General features: G+C 36.3%; 2 protein-coding genes across 3 annotated transcripts in view; both read left to right on the top strand.

The window, feature by feature from the left end:
- The first annotated feature begins 621 nt into the window (after positions 1–621).
- herc56.1 (HECT and RLD domain containing E3 ubiquitin protein ligase 56.1) lies at positions 622–10160 on the top strand. Its single transcript, XM_051115440.1, has 24 exons — positions 622–1061; positions 1302–1416; positions 1501–1577; positions 1690–1911; positions 2064–2155; positions 2239–2369; positions 2507–2634; positions 2732–2802; positions 2895–3004; positions 3214–3273; positions 3368–3473; positions 3555–3744; positions 3829–3992; positions 4087–4161; positions 4403–4498; positions 4578–4661; positions 4753–4854; positions 4984–5124; positions 5667–5833; positions 5987–6047; positions 7253–7323; positions 8986–9169; positions 9265–9367; positions 9573–10160. The coding sequence occupies exons 1-24, from the start codon at positions 848–850 to the stop codon at positions 9782–9784; spliced, it is 2976 nt and encodes a 991-aa protein (XP_050971397.1). The 5' UTR covers positions 622–847; the 3' UTR covers positions 9785–10160.
- Positions 10161–10503: 343 nt separating this feature from the next.
- The window catches only part of herc3 (HECT and RLD domain containing E3 ubiquitin protein ligase 3), a 38418-nt gene continuing 31202 nt past the window's right edge, over positions 10504–17719 (top strand). For both annotated transcript variants that reach the window (XM_051115405.1, XM_051115414.1), the window contains exons 1-3: positions 10504–10627; positions 12941–13263; positions 15681–15840. In XM_051115405.1, the coding sequence (XP_050971362.1) occupies positions 13038–13263; positions 15681–15840 (386 nt within the window). In that variant the 5' untranslated portion in view covers positions 10504–10627; positions 12941–13037. The remainder of the gene's footprint in view (positions 10628–12940; positions 13264–15680; positions 15841–17719) is intronic.

The raw sequence follows: 17719 nt of genomic DNA, 5'->3' as shown, positions 1-17719 counted from the left end.
CTTAATGCATTATTTTTTCTTTCTGAAGCATCAGTGAGCGTTTGAACCTTTTGTAATGGTTGCATATGAGTCCCTCAGTTGCCCTCAGTGTGAAAAGATGGATCTCAAAACCATGCAGTCATTGTTGGAAAGGGTTCAAATACACAAAAATGCTGAAAAACCAAAGAATTTGTGGGACCTGAAATATTTTTCTGAAGAACAGTGGGCAGTTTAACTGTTCAGGACAAACAAAGGACTCATGAACAACTATCACTAAACAAAAATTCATTCAGGTAACTACACAGTATTAAGAATCAAGTGTATGTAAACTTTTGAATAGGATCATTTTATAAATTCAACTATTATTTTCTCTTGTGGACTATACTCAGGTCAGTACTAAATAAAAAATAACATGCATTTTGTATGATCCCTCTTATTTTGGTAAAATAATTTTGTAGATTCTGCAAGGTGTGTGTAAACTTTTGACGTGAACTGTATGTAAACAATACAGGACCACGTCGTCACGCAGTTTCAGTGTCACTCCTTTGAATCAGCTGACTGCACGAAATAAATTCACGAAGTAAATAAAACACACTAGTGAGTGTGGATGAATTTGGCTTAGATTTTGCTTTCGTTTTCCCATCATCATGCATTCATTATCTCCAACTCACTATAAACGCGGAAGAATGACATCAATACTTTCGTTTCGTGGGAAATCGCTTAATAGATAACAAGGTTCGATGAATTTCGACAGTCAGCAGTTTCGCTCTCGTTTTCGCTCTATATATTTAACCAGAATGTGTTCGTCAGTCCAGAGATGAACAGAGACGCTGCTGGAGTCTGAAGTTTCTATCCATCAGCTGTGATCATGTTGTGTTATTGGGGAGCGCAGGTCAGAGAGGGGTTCGGACTGGTACCACCTGACAAGGTCAAACATGGCAATTCTGGTATACGATCCGTGTGTCCGAACACAGCAGTTCAGGACATGTCAGCTGGAAGGAGTTTTGCTGGATTTATCAGGGATGGGAGGGTCTCGGTCGTGAGATTGCGTAGTGAAGACTATGATCATGATGGAAAACTAAGTATGATGCTCTAAATGACGCTGAAATTTGATGTCTTCATTATATAATACTTAACAGATAAATTTCTTTTCAACTTTTATTTTCATAAGTTTATATATTTGAAATTACACGAGCTCCTGAGCTACACTGTATAATGTTAGTGACTTCTTAATGGAATTAATTACAATTATATAAGCATTTATTTGTTTATTTATAGTCTGAACAGAAGTTGAACTGATGAAAATATTTAATTTACTGCAGAGCAACTACAGCTAAAGAATGACAGAATCAGACAGATTGTCTGTGGAGGAGCTGGTGCGGTTCTTCTTTCTGATTCAGGAAAAGTTCTCATTATGGACAAATCTACTATGTGCAGGTTTGTTTATGTAAGCATAACAGTATAAATGGCCATAAATGATAATAACAAATGTATATCTGACAGATTTTCTTGTTTCTGTAGTCCTCTCAGTAGTCTGAACAACAGGCAGGTGATTCAAATCGCATGTGGAGACCATCATTCAATGGCACTAACTAAGGGTATTAACAACCAATTCATCTAACATCTGACATTTTCCTTTCATATTTTGACATCTTATGATTGACATCAATTATGATTGTGTGTAGATATTCAGAGTTGTTGCTCTTTCAGGTGGTCAGTTGTTTGTATGGGGTGAGAACTCTCACGGTCAGCTGGGATTGGGGAAAGATCATCCAAGCTCTCCGTCTCCTCAACATGTTGAGAGTCTGAGTGGGATCCCAGTGGCTCAGATCAGCGCTGGAGGAGACCACAGCTTTGTGTTGTCTCTCTCTGGAGTCGTGTTTGGGTGGGGAAAGAACTCTGCTGGACAGCTGGGCCTTGGAGACACCACAGGTCTTATTTGTTATGTAAAAACTTAATCAGAAATAGTATGAAAGCACATGTAAATATACTAAATTTGTGCAATACTGTGTTAAATCTACATCAAAGCATATATATGTATTGTATCATGAATATGTAATGAATTTACTGTTTTTCCACCACAGACAGACACGTCCCAACGGTTGTAAATGGTCTGCACCAGAAGAAAACTGTGTCCATCTCATGTGGAGGTGAACACACTGCCACTTTATCAAAGGTATTGTTTTGTAATATTTTGTATATCCATATTTAGCATAAAACAAACTGGACGGAAAGTGTAATAAATGGTTTATGTTTCAGGGCGGCGCAGTTTTCACATTTGGATCAGGAGGTTCTGGTCAGCTTGGGCACAACTCATTTGAAGACGAACATTATCCGCGGGTGGTTGCTGAACTGTGGGGATCTAAAGTGTCACAGGTCACATGTGGGAGGTAAAGACCGTTCATAAGCTTTATTAGCAATCAGCATTTCAGAGCAATAGTACAGATTTATTTCTAATTCTTCACATGGTAATGTGTGATGTATGAGTTCAGCTCAGTAATGAGGCATTTGATTCTTTCTTTCAAAGACATCACACACTCGTATCAGTCGCATCGTCAAAGTTGATCTACTCATTTGGATGTGGGATACAAGGGCAGCTGGGAAATGGAAATATGATCAATAAGTCTGTACCTTTCCCTGTGGATCTGCCAGATGGTAATTATAATCTTTTAGCATAAGGTTGCTTATGAATATTTTTTTTTACTCAAGATGTTGCTCAGAACTCTGAACTAAATTAAGTATTTGCACACAGAATACAATGATGAATATGCAATTGGAAAAGTAATTGCTGGGGAGAATCATTCATTTGCCTTGTTTTTTAAGGTACAGTAAAACAGGCAGTTTTCATTCACAAATTGTTTAACAATTAAATTATTGCTGCAGTGTGATTACTTATGCGTTTGTGTGTATTGTAGGAACTTGGGAATGAGCCTAAACGAAATCCAAGCAGAGATATTCTGACATTAGATGACAGAATGATTGACCGATGGGTGTCTGGAAGTGAACAATGGAAAGTGGTAAAGAGGTGAGTGTTTGATTTAGTTGTATATATAGTGCTTACATTGCAATTGCAACATAAATGCTAAAGGCTCGTTTATGTACTACTGTATGTCATTGAAACTTAACAAAAATGAATCAACACATTTGTGCCAATGAGATAATGAATTATAGACAGTAATTAATATCAAGAAACTATAAGAAATATTATTTAAAGCATAGCTTTGTTGTTAACAGAGACATAAACAAAGTGTTCTGCTCTGCTGCCTCTCTGAATGGAAGTTTTCTCAAAACAAGGTAAATATCCTAATCACAATTAAATAGTCTTACCTAGTAATTCCTCCTTTTATGCCTAAAATGATTATTTTAATGAAAATGTCTGTTTTTGCAGTTGTGATGAACATTATCAGACATCTGAAGAGCATTGTGGTTTGGATTTTGATCTGGTTAAAACATCCTTTTCAAAGTTATCAAAGAATGAAAAATCAGTATCAGAGGTAATTGCAAACTCCAACATTTACATAAAAAATGTTAATTACATTTTAAACAATAAGATTCAGGTTTTTTTTGTACCTCAGGTAGTGAAGGTGGTTCAAGACACACTGCTGCCGTCTCTGAATGCAAATCCAACTGGTGTGGAATCGCTGAGAGTTTATCTACTCCTGCCTGAGCTCATCAGACGTCTCCAGAAACAACAAAGAACTGAACTCACTGAAGCTGTGGCCTCCAAAATCCTTCAGCTGAATTTTGATGCTCGCAAGGTTTTGGGTAAAGCTGAAACCCTTTTCAGTCATTGTGTCGTTGTCCTTGTTGTATTTGTTTAAGTATTTTTATGTTTTGTTATATTCTCAGAGATGTACTGGTCTAAACTGCCTGGTGATTGGCTCAAAAGCCTGGTGAAGTTATTTCGCAAAGCACCTGCTAATTTAATTGGCAGGATTGCTGCTGACAGTATAAACTGGGACATACTGACACGCCTGACAAAATTGGTGCAGATACTTCAGATGGTCTATCAGGTGGTTTTATTATACATTTGATCAGAAGCAAACATTTAATCTTCTAAATTTATATACATATACATTATATGCATTTGTGTCTTTGTTCTGAAAGGTCTGCTGCAGTGCCAACAGAAACATCACTAAGAGTAATTTCATCATTAATGACATCAATGATCTACTAGATGTGGTGAGAATCAAAAAATGTGTATATGGGCACATTTTGGTCAATAATTCTACAATATCATCGATTACGTCTTGATAGACAACAGTAAATATGGAGGCAATCGCTGTATTTATAATACATAACTTACTACTTAAGTTATTTGAAACAGAGAGGATTTTTTATATTAAATTTAAAAAGCCAACCCCAGCTTTTTTCAGAAGAAAACCAGAAATACTTGACAATTTTGTTGTTCCCAAATGAACAGGTGGAAACTACCAATGAAGACGTGAATATAAACTGGGTGTGGTTTAACATGACTGGAAAAATCCAAGCACTGATGGCCCAGCAAAACTACTACAAAGTGAGCACCAAAGCCATATCTAATATGTATGCAAATTTCAGATAAACTAACATGATACTTCCTATTTGTTTTGTTTTAGACAATCTTAAGAAATCTTATATCACTTCCATGCATCTTTAACTTGGAGGCCAAATGTAGTTATATGAAGAACAGACTATGGCAGGTAATTTTGCTTTGATGTTAAAAAAATCGGCCTAAACGTTTCCTGGGAATTAGTCTTTTTTTAATCACACAATGAATTATTTTAATTGCAGGGTGCTTTTCAGCTGATTCTGAGACGCACAGCGCTGCTGGAGGACAGTTTCTCTCAGCTGAGAATGGCCACTCAGCAACATCTCAGAGAATTTTGGCTGGCGGTAAGGAAAGAGAACAATGTGAAGCTTGATAACTCAGAGAATATTTTTTGTATAGTTTTTATTTTCAAACCTAAACAGGAACAGTTACAAGCTGCAGTATGAATTAATTCTTTTGGTTATCTAACCCAGGTGTTTTACACAGAGGATATGAGAAAAACAGATGTCAACAAGAGGGACTTTTTTCACAATGCGTTTAAAGAGCTTTGTGCACGAGAGTCTCAGCTGTTCATGTACAATGATAATGAAACTATGAGCTGGTTCCCAACAAAGGTAAGGCAAAGACATTTTACATTAGGTCATTGTTAAAGTTTAATTAAACGTTAAATGGATAGTTCACCCAAAAATAAAAAAATTGTAATTAATTACTCAACGTCATGTCATTTCAAACCCGTATCTTAAAATATTACGATATTTTTGATGAAATCTGAGCGTGGTACAGTATGTGGTAGGTCAAGTTCTTGGATTTCATCAAAAATATCTTAATTTGTGTTCTGAAAATGAGCAAAGGTCTTACGGGTGTCGAACGACATGAGGGTGAGTAAATAATGACAGAATTGTCATTTTTGGGTGAATTATCCCTTTAAATCAGGTTACATACCTAAGGGGCCAACAAATGTGAAAAATCTGAAAAAAAAAAAAATTTTTTTAAAAAGTTGAACGACATGAGCTTAACAGCCGAACAAGTCAGGCTAGCACGTTTACACAGAATGGAAAAACAGTTATTGTGTGAACGGCCTCTAAGATACCTAATGCTCCCATTTTTTTTTACTTTTTTTTCTCTTTGGCCTTAACCACTTATTATTCCACACCAGCTCAGCGTGAACAAGGAGAAGTACTTCCTGTTTGGGGTTCTGTGTGGCTTGGCCTTCAACAACAGCTGTGTAGTGCATCTGCCTTTTCCTTTAGCCTTGTTCAAGAAACTTCTCAACGTCAAACCATCTCTACAAGACTTGATCGAGTTGGATCCAGGTCTTGGCAAGTGAGTGTTTTAACAGTGAATTTTATTTTGATTCTCCTGGTATATTTTTGTATAATGACTGCTAAAATGTATGTCCCATGTGCCCATGTATGCGCTGCCATCTATCACTGCTACTATCTATTGTATAATGAATCTGAAACATGATGTTCTTAGGAGTTTGCGGTGTATCCTGGACTACAGTGATGGTGTTAAGGACATGTATATGTACTACACGGTTAGTTTGTTTAATTCTCATGTCATTTGCATAAAACATGCTCAAACAATTTCCATATATACTGTAAGCTTTCTGTACTTTAAAGGCTGATGAATTCTAAAGACGTGCTCTTAAAGAAGAAGTTCACTTCCGGAACCAAAATTTACATATAATGCACTCACCCCCTTGTCATCCAAGATGTTCATGTCTTTCTTTCTTCAAGAAATTATGTTTTTTGAGGAAGACATTTCAGTAGACTTCTATGGTTCCCCTGAGTTTGAACTTCTAAAATGCAGTTTAAATGCAGCTTTAAAGGGCTCTAAACAATCCCAGCCGAGGCCGTTTTTTTTTTCATAAAATTTGTTTACTTTTTAAGCACAAAAGCTTGTGTAGCACAGGCTCTGGGATGCACGTCCACGACGCTACATACTATTGAATCACGTCGAAAGGTCACGCGGAACTACAGACCCAGTGTTTACAAAGCGAACGTGCAAAGACTAAGGAAGTGCAAGTGAGTCAAATACTGTTTACAAACAAAAAGGTACAAAGATGTAAGACAATTCTGAAGTTGTAGGAGAAAATGAGATGGAGTTTTTTTGCCATACTCTACCTTTTTGAGCCGGAGTACACAGACGATGAACTTAGACGTGATTTGTAGTGTCGTGGACGCGCATCCCAGAGCCTGTGCTACACAAGCGTTTGTGCTTAAAAAGTATACAAATTTTATTTTTCGAGCCCTTTGAAGCTGCATTTAAACTACATTTTTGTTCAAAATCGGGGCCCATAAATTCGGGGGGGAAACCATAAATTCTTGTCTGAAGACAGAAAGACATGAACATCTTGGATGACAAGGGGGTGAGTAAAATATCAGTAAATTTTGGTTCTGGAAGTGGAATTCTCCTTTAAATTTCTCACAAGCAGTTCAAATAAAAGAAACATTTTATACTTTTATACAGACCCAAATTACAGATACCTCATTAGCCAGACGCACATAGACGCATCTGCTTTTTATTGCAGAGGAACCTCAACAGTTTCTATGAAATATATTTAAATATATTAAAATATCTATGTATAAAATGTAATCTTAACATGTTTGTAAGGCCATGCAGAATATGTGATTTTGCATACTTATGGTTTCTGTTTTCCAGTATTTTTTTACACATGGTTAGTGAATGAGACTCATTATTTCTTGAACAATTTTTTTTTTTTTTATCTTTATACATAAGATTGAATGGGACGGAACAGTAGTTGAACTGGATCCAGCTGAGCCAGGAAAAGAGGTCACCATATATAACAGGTTAGTGCTTTTTAGGGGTTCGAGTGCGTAGCACTGAAACCCTATTGTAATTGTAAGGATTTTTATTATTATTATTATTCTTCTCCGGTAAAACTGATCGTGCAGCCCAAACCGTAAGGCCTAGAGAGCTGAAACTTGGTCAGATCGTAGTAGTCTTGCTCGCTACTCAGATACAAAGTCTCGCCCAAATCGGCCTAAAGGTGGCGCTACAGCGCAAAAAACGAACTTTTTTTACATTTTTGGCCGTAGCTCGTACAATTTTTGTCGTAGACTCAAAAACTTTACATCGTTGCAATCCTTGGGTCAATACGCACAAAAGTGCACAGGCGCGATTTGTGGTCTGGGACGGACCGTTTTTCCGCAAAATGGCGTTATATCTGAAACCTACTTTTGCGAACTAGTCCTAGGTTTTTCGCCCGATCGGAACCAAACCAGTGCAGAAATGTTCTCTGGACAGTGAATATCAATAATTATCAAAAAAATGTTAAATTTTGACACATCGCTGCGAAGGGGCCCCAAAAAGTTTGTCAGGTGGAGGGCCATCTTTACTAAAATGGCTATAACTCATGAACCAAATGAGATATCTTCACCAAACTCGGTACTCATGTGTATGAGCTCAATCTTTGGTCAAATCAAAAAAATTGCACAGCTCTGCCACTTGGTGGCGCTATAAGCCTGAAAAAACATAAAAATGACTATAACTATACAATCGTTGGTCCGATCGACCTGAAAATTGGTATGCAGTGTCTCTGTCCAATGTGCCATAAGGGTCTATAAGGACAATGGCGTATCTCAAAAAACATGGCCGCCATCGGCCAACAAAGTTTGAGCACCTATTAGACAAGGTTAACAGAGGCCGATAGGAACGAAACTCACTGGGCATGTTTGACTCATGGCCATAAAGGTCTGTAAGAATTTTGAAACAAATCGGCCACTAGTTGGCGCTAACGAATTCTATGGCTCTGTAATCACGTGGTGTTTCACACATCCACACAATATGCATATCATTTGATAGATCTCCTCATGATGAACAACTTTGCCTCAAGAACCATTGCTGTCAATCAAATCGTTCATTAATTATTCACAAATATGTGAAAAACCTACTTTTGCGAACTAGTCCTAGGTTTTTTGCTCAATCTCGATGAAACCACTGCAGTAATATTCTCTGGACTCTCTAGATCAATAATTATCAAAAAAATGTTGATTTTTTTCCTTTGGTTAGCTATAACTGGGTTAATTTACAAAAGGGGTGTGGCCACATATACCCAAAAGCCTATAAAACCAAAACGAAAACTCAAAACTTTACAAAAATTGGTGAAAACATGTGTCAGATGATTCTTAACAAGCATGCAAAGTTTCATGGAGATCGGAGCATAGGTGGCGCTATAAAAGCTAAAAAGGCTTTAAAAACAAGATTTTTATGGTAAATGGCCTCAAATTGTTAAAAAATGCTCATCTATTCACACAAACACTAGATCTTACACTTACATCTGTATGATATATCCCCTCATTCTGAACAACTTTGCATACCACCTAAAAGGCCTTAATGCTCGAACCCCGGTAATTGCTGCTTGCAGCTATATTTGTTTTTGTTTTTGCCTAATCTTAATCTTGAACATAGTATAATATTTAATAAGATGCAAAACTTAATTTCTGCTACAGAACAGAATTTGTGGACAAGTATGTGGATTATATCTTTAATAAATCAGTGGAGGAAGTGTTTGAAGAATTCAAGAGAGGCTTCTTCAAAGCCTGCGACAAATGCATAGTGGAGATGTTTGAACCGGAGGAGCTGAGAGGAGTGCTGGTGGGCAATGAGGAATATGACTGGGACATACTCAAACAGGTCCATGCTAGCCCATATATCTCAAACAGAAATGTCATATGCTCTTCACATTGTGAACAATTAAATACTAACTACATATATCTTTTAATCAACAGAACACCACATATGAAGGATCGTTTTATGCAGAGCATCCAACCATTATCTCATTCTGGGAGGTGTTTGATGAACTGACACCAAATGAGAAAAAGGCCTTTCTGTGTAAGTTTACTAGTGATTATACTGAATAGTGCTGTGATTGTGTCTAATTACTGAGAAATGACATTTGTCGAAATGAGATCTAATTTAACAAATCATACTTAATTTACAACTATTCTAGCTGCTCCTACAACTTTGACTTTGTACTGTATGCCAAATACACACCCAGAGTGCTTTCAAATACATTTTCCCCATTTCCTTTCTTAAGTGTTCTTGACAGGGTTTGAAAAAGTGCCTATTCAGGGTATGAGTGCAGTGAAGATGAGAGTGAGACCCCTGTTCAACTTCACTCAGGACCATATACCACAGGCCCTCACCTGCCATGCTCTGCTAGACCTTCCTGTTTATCAGAACAAGGAAACTCTTAGGGCTAAACTAATTGAAGCCATCAACCACAAGAGGGGGTTCTGGGAAGAATGAGGCAGATGCTGGAGTACACTAAGATAAAAAGGCTGATCCTTGATCTTCCATAAAAGTAAAAGGAAGTGTTTCTTAATATATAAGGGAGAGCGGGATGATTGAATCACGGGGTTTGTTGTAGCAACTTTACTTTACAAATGAGTTTCTGCTTTAATGTGTGAAATAAATTAAAATGTTTTAAATTTACATTTAAGTTTACATTTCTATACACTACCAGAGAAGGATACAAGAGGTTTATTTTCTAAATGCTACAATTTCTGTTGTATTTATGAACTTAATTTAAAATAAATGTTTCTTAACATTAAATCATTTATATTTTATTTATTATATATCATTTTGATCTATTTTTACTGTTATTTTTCCAAGCCAAGATTAAATAATGAAAAAATGTAAATAAAAAAATAAAAAACATGTGTGTATTTTTCATTTTTTTTCCTCTTCTCCAATGTACAAATGCTGCACTAGAGTAAACTCTATTATATTATATTGTATTATATTATATTATGTTACATTATCAATTGAATATATTGGCTTTTTACATCTGACATGGTGCTTTGCTATTTCGTGTACATTTACTAATCCCAAATCTTTAAATGAAATCAGTCTCTAACATTGGTTGATCAACTAAAAAATGCAGTATGAGTGCACATCAGGGCCACATCTACATTGACTAAGCTTTTACTCACTGTCGCCCTCTATTGATTCAAAGGTTGACAGAAGTCACGTGGTCAGTGACGCCGTAATCTGAGTCGTAACTTCCTTGTTTTTGTCGGAACCATTAAACTGAAACCATTCCAGTAATATACGGCCCGAATAAACAGGAGACGAAATGCATATTACCAGGTAACATTATCTCCTCCCTAAATACATGTTTATTTTTGACTTACGTTAGAGAGGGGGTTGCATTCGCGTGATGACAGTTAAGTGAGTGTCAGTGCGGTGTTATGTGTCAGTTTGTCCTGACATTAGCCTGAATATAAGTATTGAGGTACTGTATTTAACGCTTGTACAGTACGATAAAATGTCTGACAATTAATATCTGCAGTAACGTTATATGAACCACATCATGATTTGACTTATTAAAGATATGAAATGTGCCAAGCTTGTTCTTACAGGCCGAACTCGGATTGGACAGATTGTACCCACGTATTGAAGATTTCTGCTGTGTTACTAAACCTGGTGTCCTGCCTATCTACACAGCATTTCTGACCATGACAGGCACTTTAGATTAGAAGGTTCGGAAAGCGCACATGACGCCCATGACATCGATTTGAATGTCGAACTTTTGGAACGCGCCAGTAACACGCGTAAGTCGAATGTTCGGAACGCACATCTCTGCAATAATGTAATATTTCGAAACACGCCCATGATGTCCCAACAGTGAGATTCGAACGTCCTGAATTTTTTTTTACCGTGCACAAAAATAAGATTCGAACGTTCAGAACACGCCTAACGTTATTCCAAAGATATAAAGTTCGAATTTTTGGAACACTTATATGATCTTACAGAAAATGTATACGAGCGTTCAGCTGTACCCATTTAAAACGTAACTTATCCATTCTAAATTAGAATCTCATGTTTAGAACGTACCTTTGCCATCGATACATTTGCTCTAGAATTCGATTCAAAGTTCAGAACGCACCAGTAATGTTAGCTAATACGCAAAAAGTCTAACGTTCGAAATGTAACAAAATTCTAATGTTGTTCAGGACTTACCTTCGCCATGAATTCAACTTGCAACATGAGTGGCTCTTCAGAATTCGATTCAAACGTTCACGGCTGCCTTTCACAAAGCGTCGTTAGCTAACTATGGTCGCAAATTCCACTGAACTCTATTGGTAAGGACAGAACTTGCAACAATTTTGGGAAAAGCATCCCAGAACGCTCAAATGGTGCAAAAAATTCGAACGCTCGGAGCGCGTATATCTCTTAAAAAAAACTAATATGGTATTTCGGAATGTGTTTATGAAGCACAAGCAATTAGATTCCGACATTTATTACTTTGTTGCTCAAAAATAGGACATGAATGTTCAGGACACGCCTGTGCTTATTCAGAAGTGATGCACTTACTTCACGGTTTGGTCAGTTAGCAGGATGCGCGGCAATATTGGAGATACTCGGATGTAAACAACAGCATTGATTGCATGTTAATGTACTACTGAATATGTTGTTCTGCTAATGTATGCTGTCTAAACCATGAAAAAAACGTGTGGAACCTCCTAAATCATATAGAGAAGGACTTAGTAAGCAGGAAAGAGCGCAGTATTTTGACAAATTACAGTTAATAGATGGTACATACGAGCAGAATTCATTAAGATATTAGCCTAATATTTCACCTACCTGACAGGAAATGATGAGAACAAACATGAATGTTGTCAAGATTCTTGCCCTGGAAATCTTGGTTCAGTTTGACCAAACAAAAACGACAGTTTTATGCACTGTTCTCCTTGATTTGTTATAACTTTTGGCAGTCCATAGTACTCTAAATGATTTTCTTGGTTCGACCGATTAGTACAGCCCAAAACATGACAATAACTGACCTTTTTCAGCAGTGATAATCAGCAAAATTTGCGGGTTCCATTCGGTTTAGTGGCATTGTTTACATTTAGTGGCACCAGTATGGCCGACTGATGACACGTCATAAAAACACTCTATACTTAAGAATGTACCTTTTACCATAAATTCAGTTTGAACGAACATTATGAAACATGGCTGGGCCGGTTTAAACTTCCGGAAAGCGCCAGCCCTATTAAAACATTTTTAATATTGATGATGTTGTTACATATTACTAACAAAATTGTGAATATTTTATATATTAGCCAGCCATAGTGTGTAATCTGTCCTCTGTCTAGACATAAATGCCCACTTTTATTAGTACATGTTTTACAGAGTGAATGCGATGAATTGTGATGATTCAGTACGTTTTGTAGGAGACAGATGGATTGGTAAATCTGTGGTTTTATTTAACCACACCAGGTGGTTTATGATCTGCATTCTCGTCTCAAGGGCCCGGCCGTCCACACTAGCTGTCATTTACACACACACTGCCCAATATGGAAACAGGAATAGGGTGTGACCTCTTCCCTTCCCTTCCACCGATTTCTCACCTATTTGTTTTGCTAGCGTCTCATGCCAGAGTTTTCTTTTCTGTTCCAGATCCGTCACTTACAGGCGGAGACGGCAAGGCGGCACAGCCTAGGAGCTCTCCCTTATTCCAGATCCTTCCATCTGTCTCCCTCTTTATGTGTGAATCATGATGCTGTGCTGGGGAAGCAGTGCCTCGGGTCAGCTGGGCATCGGTGCGTCGGAGGCGTCTGTCTTCGAGCCGAGGAGCTGTTGCATGTTCGACGGGAGGGGTCTTAAAGAAATTGCGTGCGGGAGCCATCATTCGCTCTTCTTGTTGCATGATGGGAGCGTTTACGCCTGTGGCTCCAACACCTGCGGTCAGCTGGGCCATGACAAGGGAGGATGGAGGCCAGGTAACTGACATAAACTGACGCTCATATCTCTTCAAAAAGCCTGTGATGCCCCAACAAATAGATTCAGACATGTGGAACCCATTTATGATGCTTCAGAATTAGATTATAATGTTTATAACATGCCTTTGCCATAAATTCAGTTTAAACGTACAGTGCAACATGGAAAACGTTTGTAAGCACAATATCTTGGCACACCTAAAAGTGAAATATGAATTGGCATGATTCTCAGAAATGAGGCAATAAACTAATAATGTGCTCTGGATATTGTCCTATAAAAATGGCTTGTTTGATCATGCTGTTATTATTGTACAGTATTAAAATGCATTAACAATCAGTGATGACAGCAGATCTTGTTTTATCCAGCGTGCACTGGGACTCACTAGTTCAGGGTTGCTAATCCGGTTTATAAGAAAACAATTCCAAGCGGCAGACGGACTCTCACATGTCTGTGCTAATAAGATAGCACCGTTTGTACAATAGAAGGCCCTGATATGAGAGTTCATATGAGGTATGTGGAAAGGAAGCTAAGAAACTAGTTGATACATTAGAAAACAAAAACAATGACAAGCATTGCTACATAGTTACATCTATTCTATGTCCAGTGCTGTAACTAGATACTAATAAACTATGTATGAATCTCATGTGTAGAATGATACATATTGTGTTGGTTTTTAAAAGGGTTGCATGGTGGAAATGTGTTTTGTAAGTTTTGTTCATGTTTTTTAATAGATGTCTTGGCTATTATTTACTATGCTGAGCATAAAATGCTTAAGAGCAATTATTCTCTTTAAGGTGTGTCTAATGGGTTTCTAATGTGTGTTTTCACATTAGTTTTCAATGACCTACATTTTGTTTGTGGAGAATGAAAGTTATTTCTGATGGGGTTTTGGTTAAGTAGGCATTCAGATTCACCTTACCACGTTCACCAAAGGGGATTTTTTATGTTTGTTTTTGGTTTCATTTAAGCCAGTGCTGTATTGGTGACAGCTTGCTGAGATAATGAAGATTGCATATGCCATTTTTTTGATGCCACACACCTTCGTGCAGTGTCATTTAGGTGTCTGCATCTTGTTTTACTTGTTACACACTACACATTATCACATTATCCAGTCTTCAATGCTCACCAAGGCTGCATTTTTGTGTTCCAAAATACAGTAAAAACAGTAATATTGTGAAATATTAATACAATTTAAAAGACCTGTTTTCTATTTTAATGTATTTTAAAATATAATTTATTTTCAGCATCATTACTCCAGTCTTCAGTGTCACATGATTCTTCAGAAATCATTCTAATAAGCTGATTTGCGCTGTTATTATCAATGTCATCTGTGTCACAGGTTTTTAGGATTCTGGCAGTTTGACGGTTTATAACAGTGTCTTTATATTCATCAGAATGCATGAAATTGTTGCAGAACTTCCTTTTAATCATGATCCAAAAAAACATACTATATATAGCATGAGCATTTTTTCATGTGCAATAAATTGAATTCTATGTTTTCAAAATTTAAAGCAAAAACAGAAAGGTCTGACCTTAGCTTTGTGATATTGTGCTACATAAAACATCTGAACGAAACAAAAACTGCAGAAAGAGAATGCATATTTACTCTCTGACAGCAGGTGGCGCTTATGGAACAGCAGCAATACAGTGCTTCCTTGGTTTCTGCCGTAAACAAAGCAACTGCATGAAAAGTAAAGACAGTTCCTTAACCAGTGTTAATTTCTTTGACAAATAGTTTTCGTCAACATTTTTTTTTCACAGACAAAAATAAAAAATGCTTTAGAATGACAAAAACTATAACGGAAATCTATTGACATTTTCGTCAACAATTAAAACCTAGATGAAAATTTTAGGGAGGGATGATTTTGGAAGAGATTCATTTAGAATGAAGGTTAGATGCATACATTTGAACTGTAACCTATTAATCCATCTGGCGGGGCATAAGCTAGCATACTGAAAAGAACATGTTCTTGTTTCTTTATGAGAAGTGGTTACATTTCATTTTAATATAAAGGCATGTTGCGTGTCTATCATTAATATCATTATTATAAAACCTGTACAATGAGTTTGGTCATTTTAGAGAAATGCTTAATAAATGCATTACATTGTAACTAAACCCGGAGTTTGCTCTGCCTGATACAGTATTTTCTCCTCTTTGCGTTCGTCTTCAGCATCTCTGGCTTCTGTTAATGGCCGTTTACAATTGGTTTATTTGCCCAGTAAAAGAATTAGTTGTGTGTCATTAATAGTTCTAAAAATTTTCCAACCATTAGTCAGAAGTATATGCAGTTAACAGGATGCTCCTCTCAATTAAGGACACTGTGTACCTTGTACCATTATGTCGTTTTTTTTTAAAAATTCAAATTGGTTTACCATTTAAACGGTTATATATATATATCTGTTTTTGTGTTTCTTATAGAGCTGGTAGGAGCTCTGGATGCTCAAAAGATCTCCGGCGTGTCGTGTGGGCAGGCTCACTCTCTAGCGGTGAACGAGCAGGGCCAGGTGTTTGCCTGGGGTGCCGGAGAAGGAGGGCAGCTCGGTCTGGGTACGGCTGAAGAGGCGGTCCGCGTGCCCAGGTAAAACATTACAGCATTTTGTTATGCAAAGTTAAATTAAAACATTTTATAAGCTCATAAATGAGAGCAGTCTGATGTTGAAATCAAAGTAGTAGTTCATCCAAAACACTAGATCTGCAAATAATTCATTGTTTTCTGTTTTGTTTTCTGTCAGCTGTGCACAAGAATATTCAAGTTTCAAGCATGTGATGCGTTGCTTCCTGTTATTACATTTATACCTTCCTTTTTTGTGGTATGAATGCTTTTTTCAGGCGCTGCTTCTTTTGCATTGTAATGTTTGCTCTAGATAGGGAAATCTAATGAGGGTTTAATTGCCTCGTAAGCTCTTGAGGGGGTCCCTGCATGGGGCTCTTCACACCACAGGGGGCTCCTGAATGCAAGCGATTTGGATTTAATGATAGATGTAATGTCCTACTACTGAAAAATCTTCTCTAACACTGCTGAATAACCCACAACAGATGAAACAACATTTCCTGACACACAGCCCTGTATTTGAATGTGAACATCACGTGTCATCTCAGTTATTTGAATAATTTCACAAGCGCAATGCAGCCAGGGCGGGTTAATGATTGAGGGCTATTCATCTGGTTTCATGCTGGTGACATGATCAAGGCCACTGGCATTTGACTGTGAGATTCTTGGTCAGTCAGTAAACTAAGAATCTCTTTATTAAATATTTTGGATAGTTCAGTAATGCTTTCAGCTACCAATAATAATGCAGGACCCTCTGGTTCATTTAACATACAGTAGTTACCATATGTAACCTTTTACAACATTACAGTAGAACAATGCATCCACCTTCTTGAACCTTTGACCCTTTTACATAATACTAAATGACTTTATTATTATGATGTAACTAATTATATAATTATTTTATATTTATTTAAATTATTTTAAAAATTTATTGGAAATGAGTGTGTTTTTGTTTTTAAGAAAAAAACAAAACATTGAGATGTTTTTCCCCTTAATTAATTCATCCATTAATGCATAAAAAATGAAACCTATTTCACAGAACTGCAGGTTTCTTCCCACAATCAGTGCAGGAGCTATTAAAAATTAATAAGTGATAAGTAAGGTGTGTAGGAATATATAAGGTACTGGAATATTAATTATAATTTATGAAAAAAAAATGCTTGAGAATAATTATGTTTCTCTTTAGATGTTAGAGTTTTTGAATTGAGAAACATTAAATCCATTTCCTCTAAATTTCACAGATTTCCCCCCACAATTGGTGCAGAAACTGCAAAAATAAATAAATATACAAATCAAATTTTAAAAAATCACATTCCATGTGGACTTTCATCATCACTACCGTTCAAAAGTTTGGGATCAGTAAGATTATTAATGTTTTTTTTTTTAAAGAAGTTGGTCATCAAGGCTGCATTTATTTGATCAAAAATTCAGAAAAAAACAATAATGTGAAATTTTAATTCAATGTAAAATAGCTGTTTTCTATGTGAATATATTTTAAAATGTACTTTATTCCTGTGATGCAAAGCTGAATTTTCAGCTTCTTTACTTCAGTCTTCAGTGTCACATGATCCTTTTGAAATCATTCTAATTTGATGATTTATCATATTTAACTGTTAAAAACAGTTGTTAATTCTTTAATAAATTCTTTAATAAATAAAAAGTTAAAAAGAACAACATTTATATAGAAATCTTTTTTAACAATTATTATTTAAAAATTATTTAAATTATTTTTTATGAATAAAATTTTTATTATTTCAGTTTTTTTTTTAAATGAATACTTTTATTCATCAAGGATGTGTTAAATTAATAAAAAGTGATAGCAAAGATGTATATTATTAGAAAAATTTTTTTATTTTGAATAACTTCTGTCCTTTCTATTTATCAGAGAATCATGAAAAAAGAATCA

Source organism: Labeo rohita, chromosome 1 (assembly GCF_022985175.1).
Source record: "Labeo rohita strain BAU-BD-2019 chromosome 1, IGBB_LRoh.1.0, whole genome shotgun sequence".
Classification (NCBI taxonomy): domain Eukaryota; kingdom Metazoa; phylum Chordata; class Actinopteri; order Cypriniformes; family Cyprinidae; genus Labeo; species Labeo rohita.
The sequence above is the reverse complement of the archived record's forward strand: the minus strand, read 5'-3'. Positions and strand labels throughout refer to the sequence as shown.

Bases quoted from the DNA above. Each gene is read 5' to 3' on its own strand.
- herc56.1 (XM_051115440.1), top strand. From the start codon at position 848: ATGTTGTGTTATTGGGGAGCGCAGGTCAGAGAGGGGTTCGGACTGGTA. The intron at 1,417-1,500 runs GTTTGTTTATGT...TTGTTTCTGTAG, and splicing joins GACAAATCTACTATGTGCAG to TCCTCTCAGTAGTCTGAACA. The intron at 2,803-2,894 runs GTACAGTAAAAC...TGTGTATTGTAG, and splicing joins CATTTGCCTTGTTTTTTAAG to GAACTTGGGAATGAGCCTAA.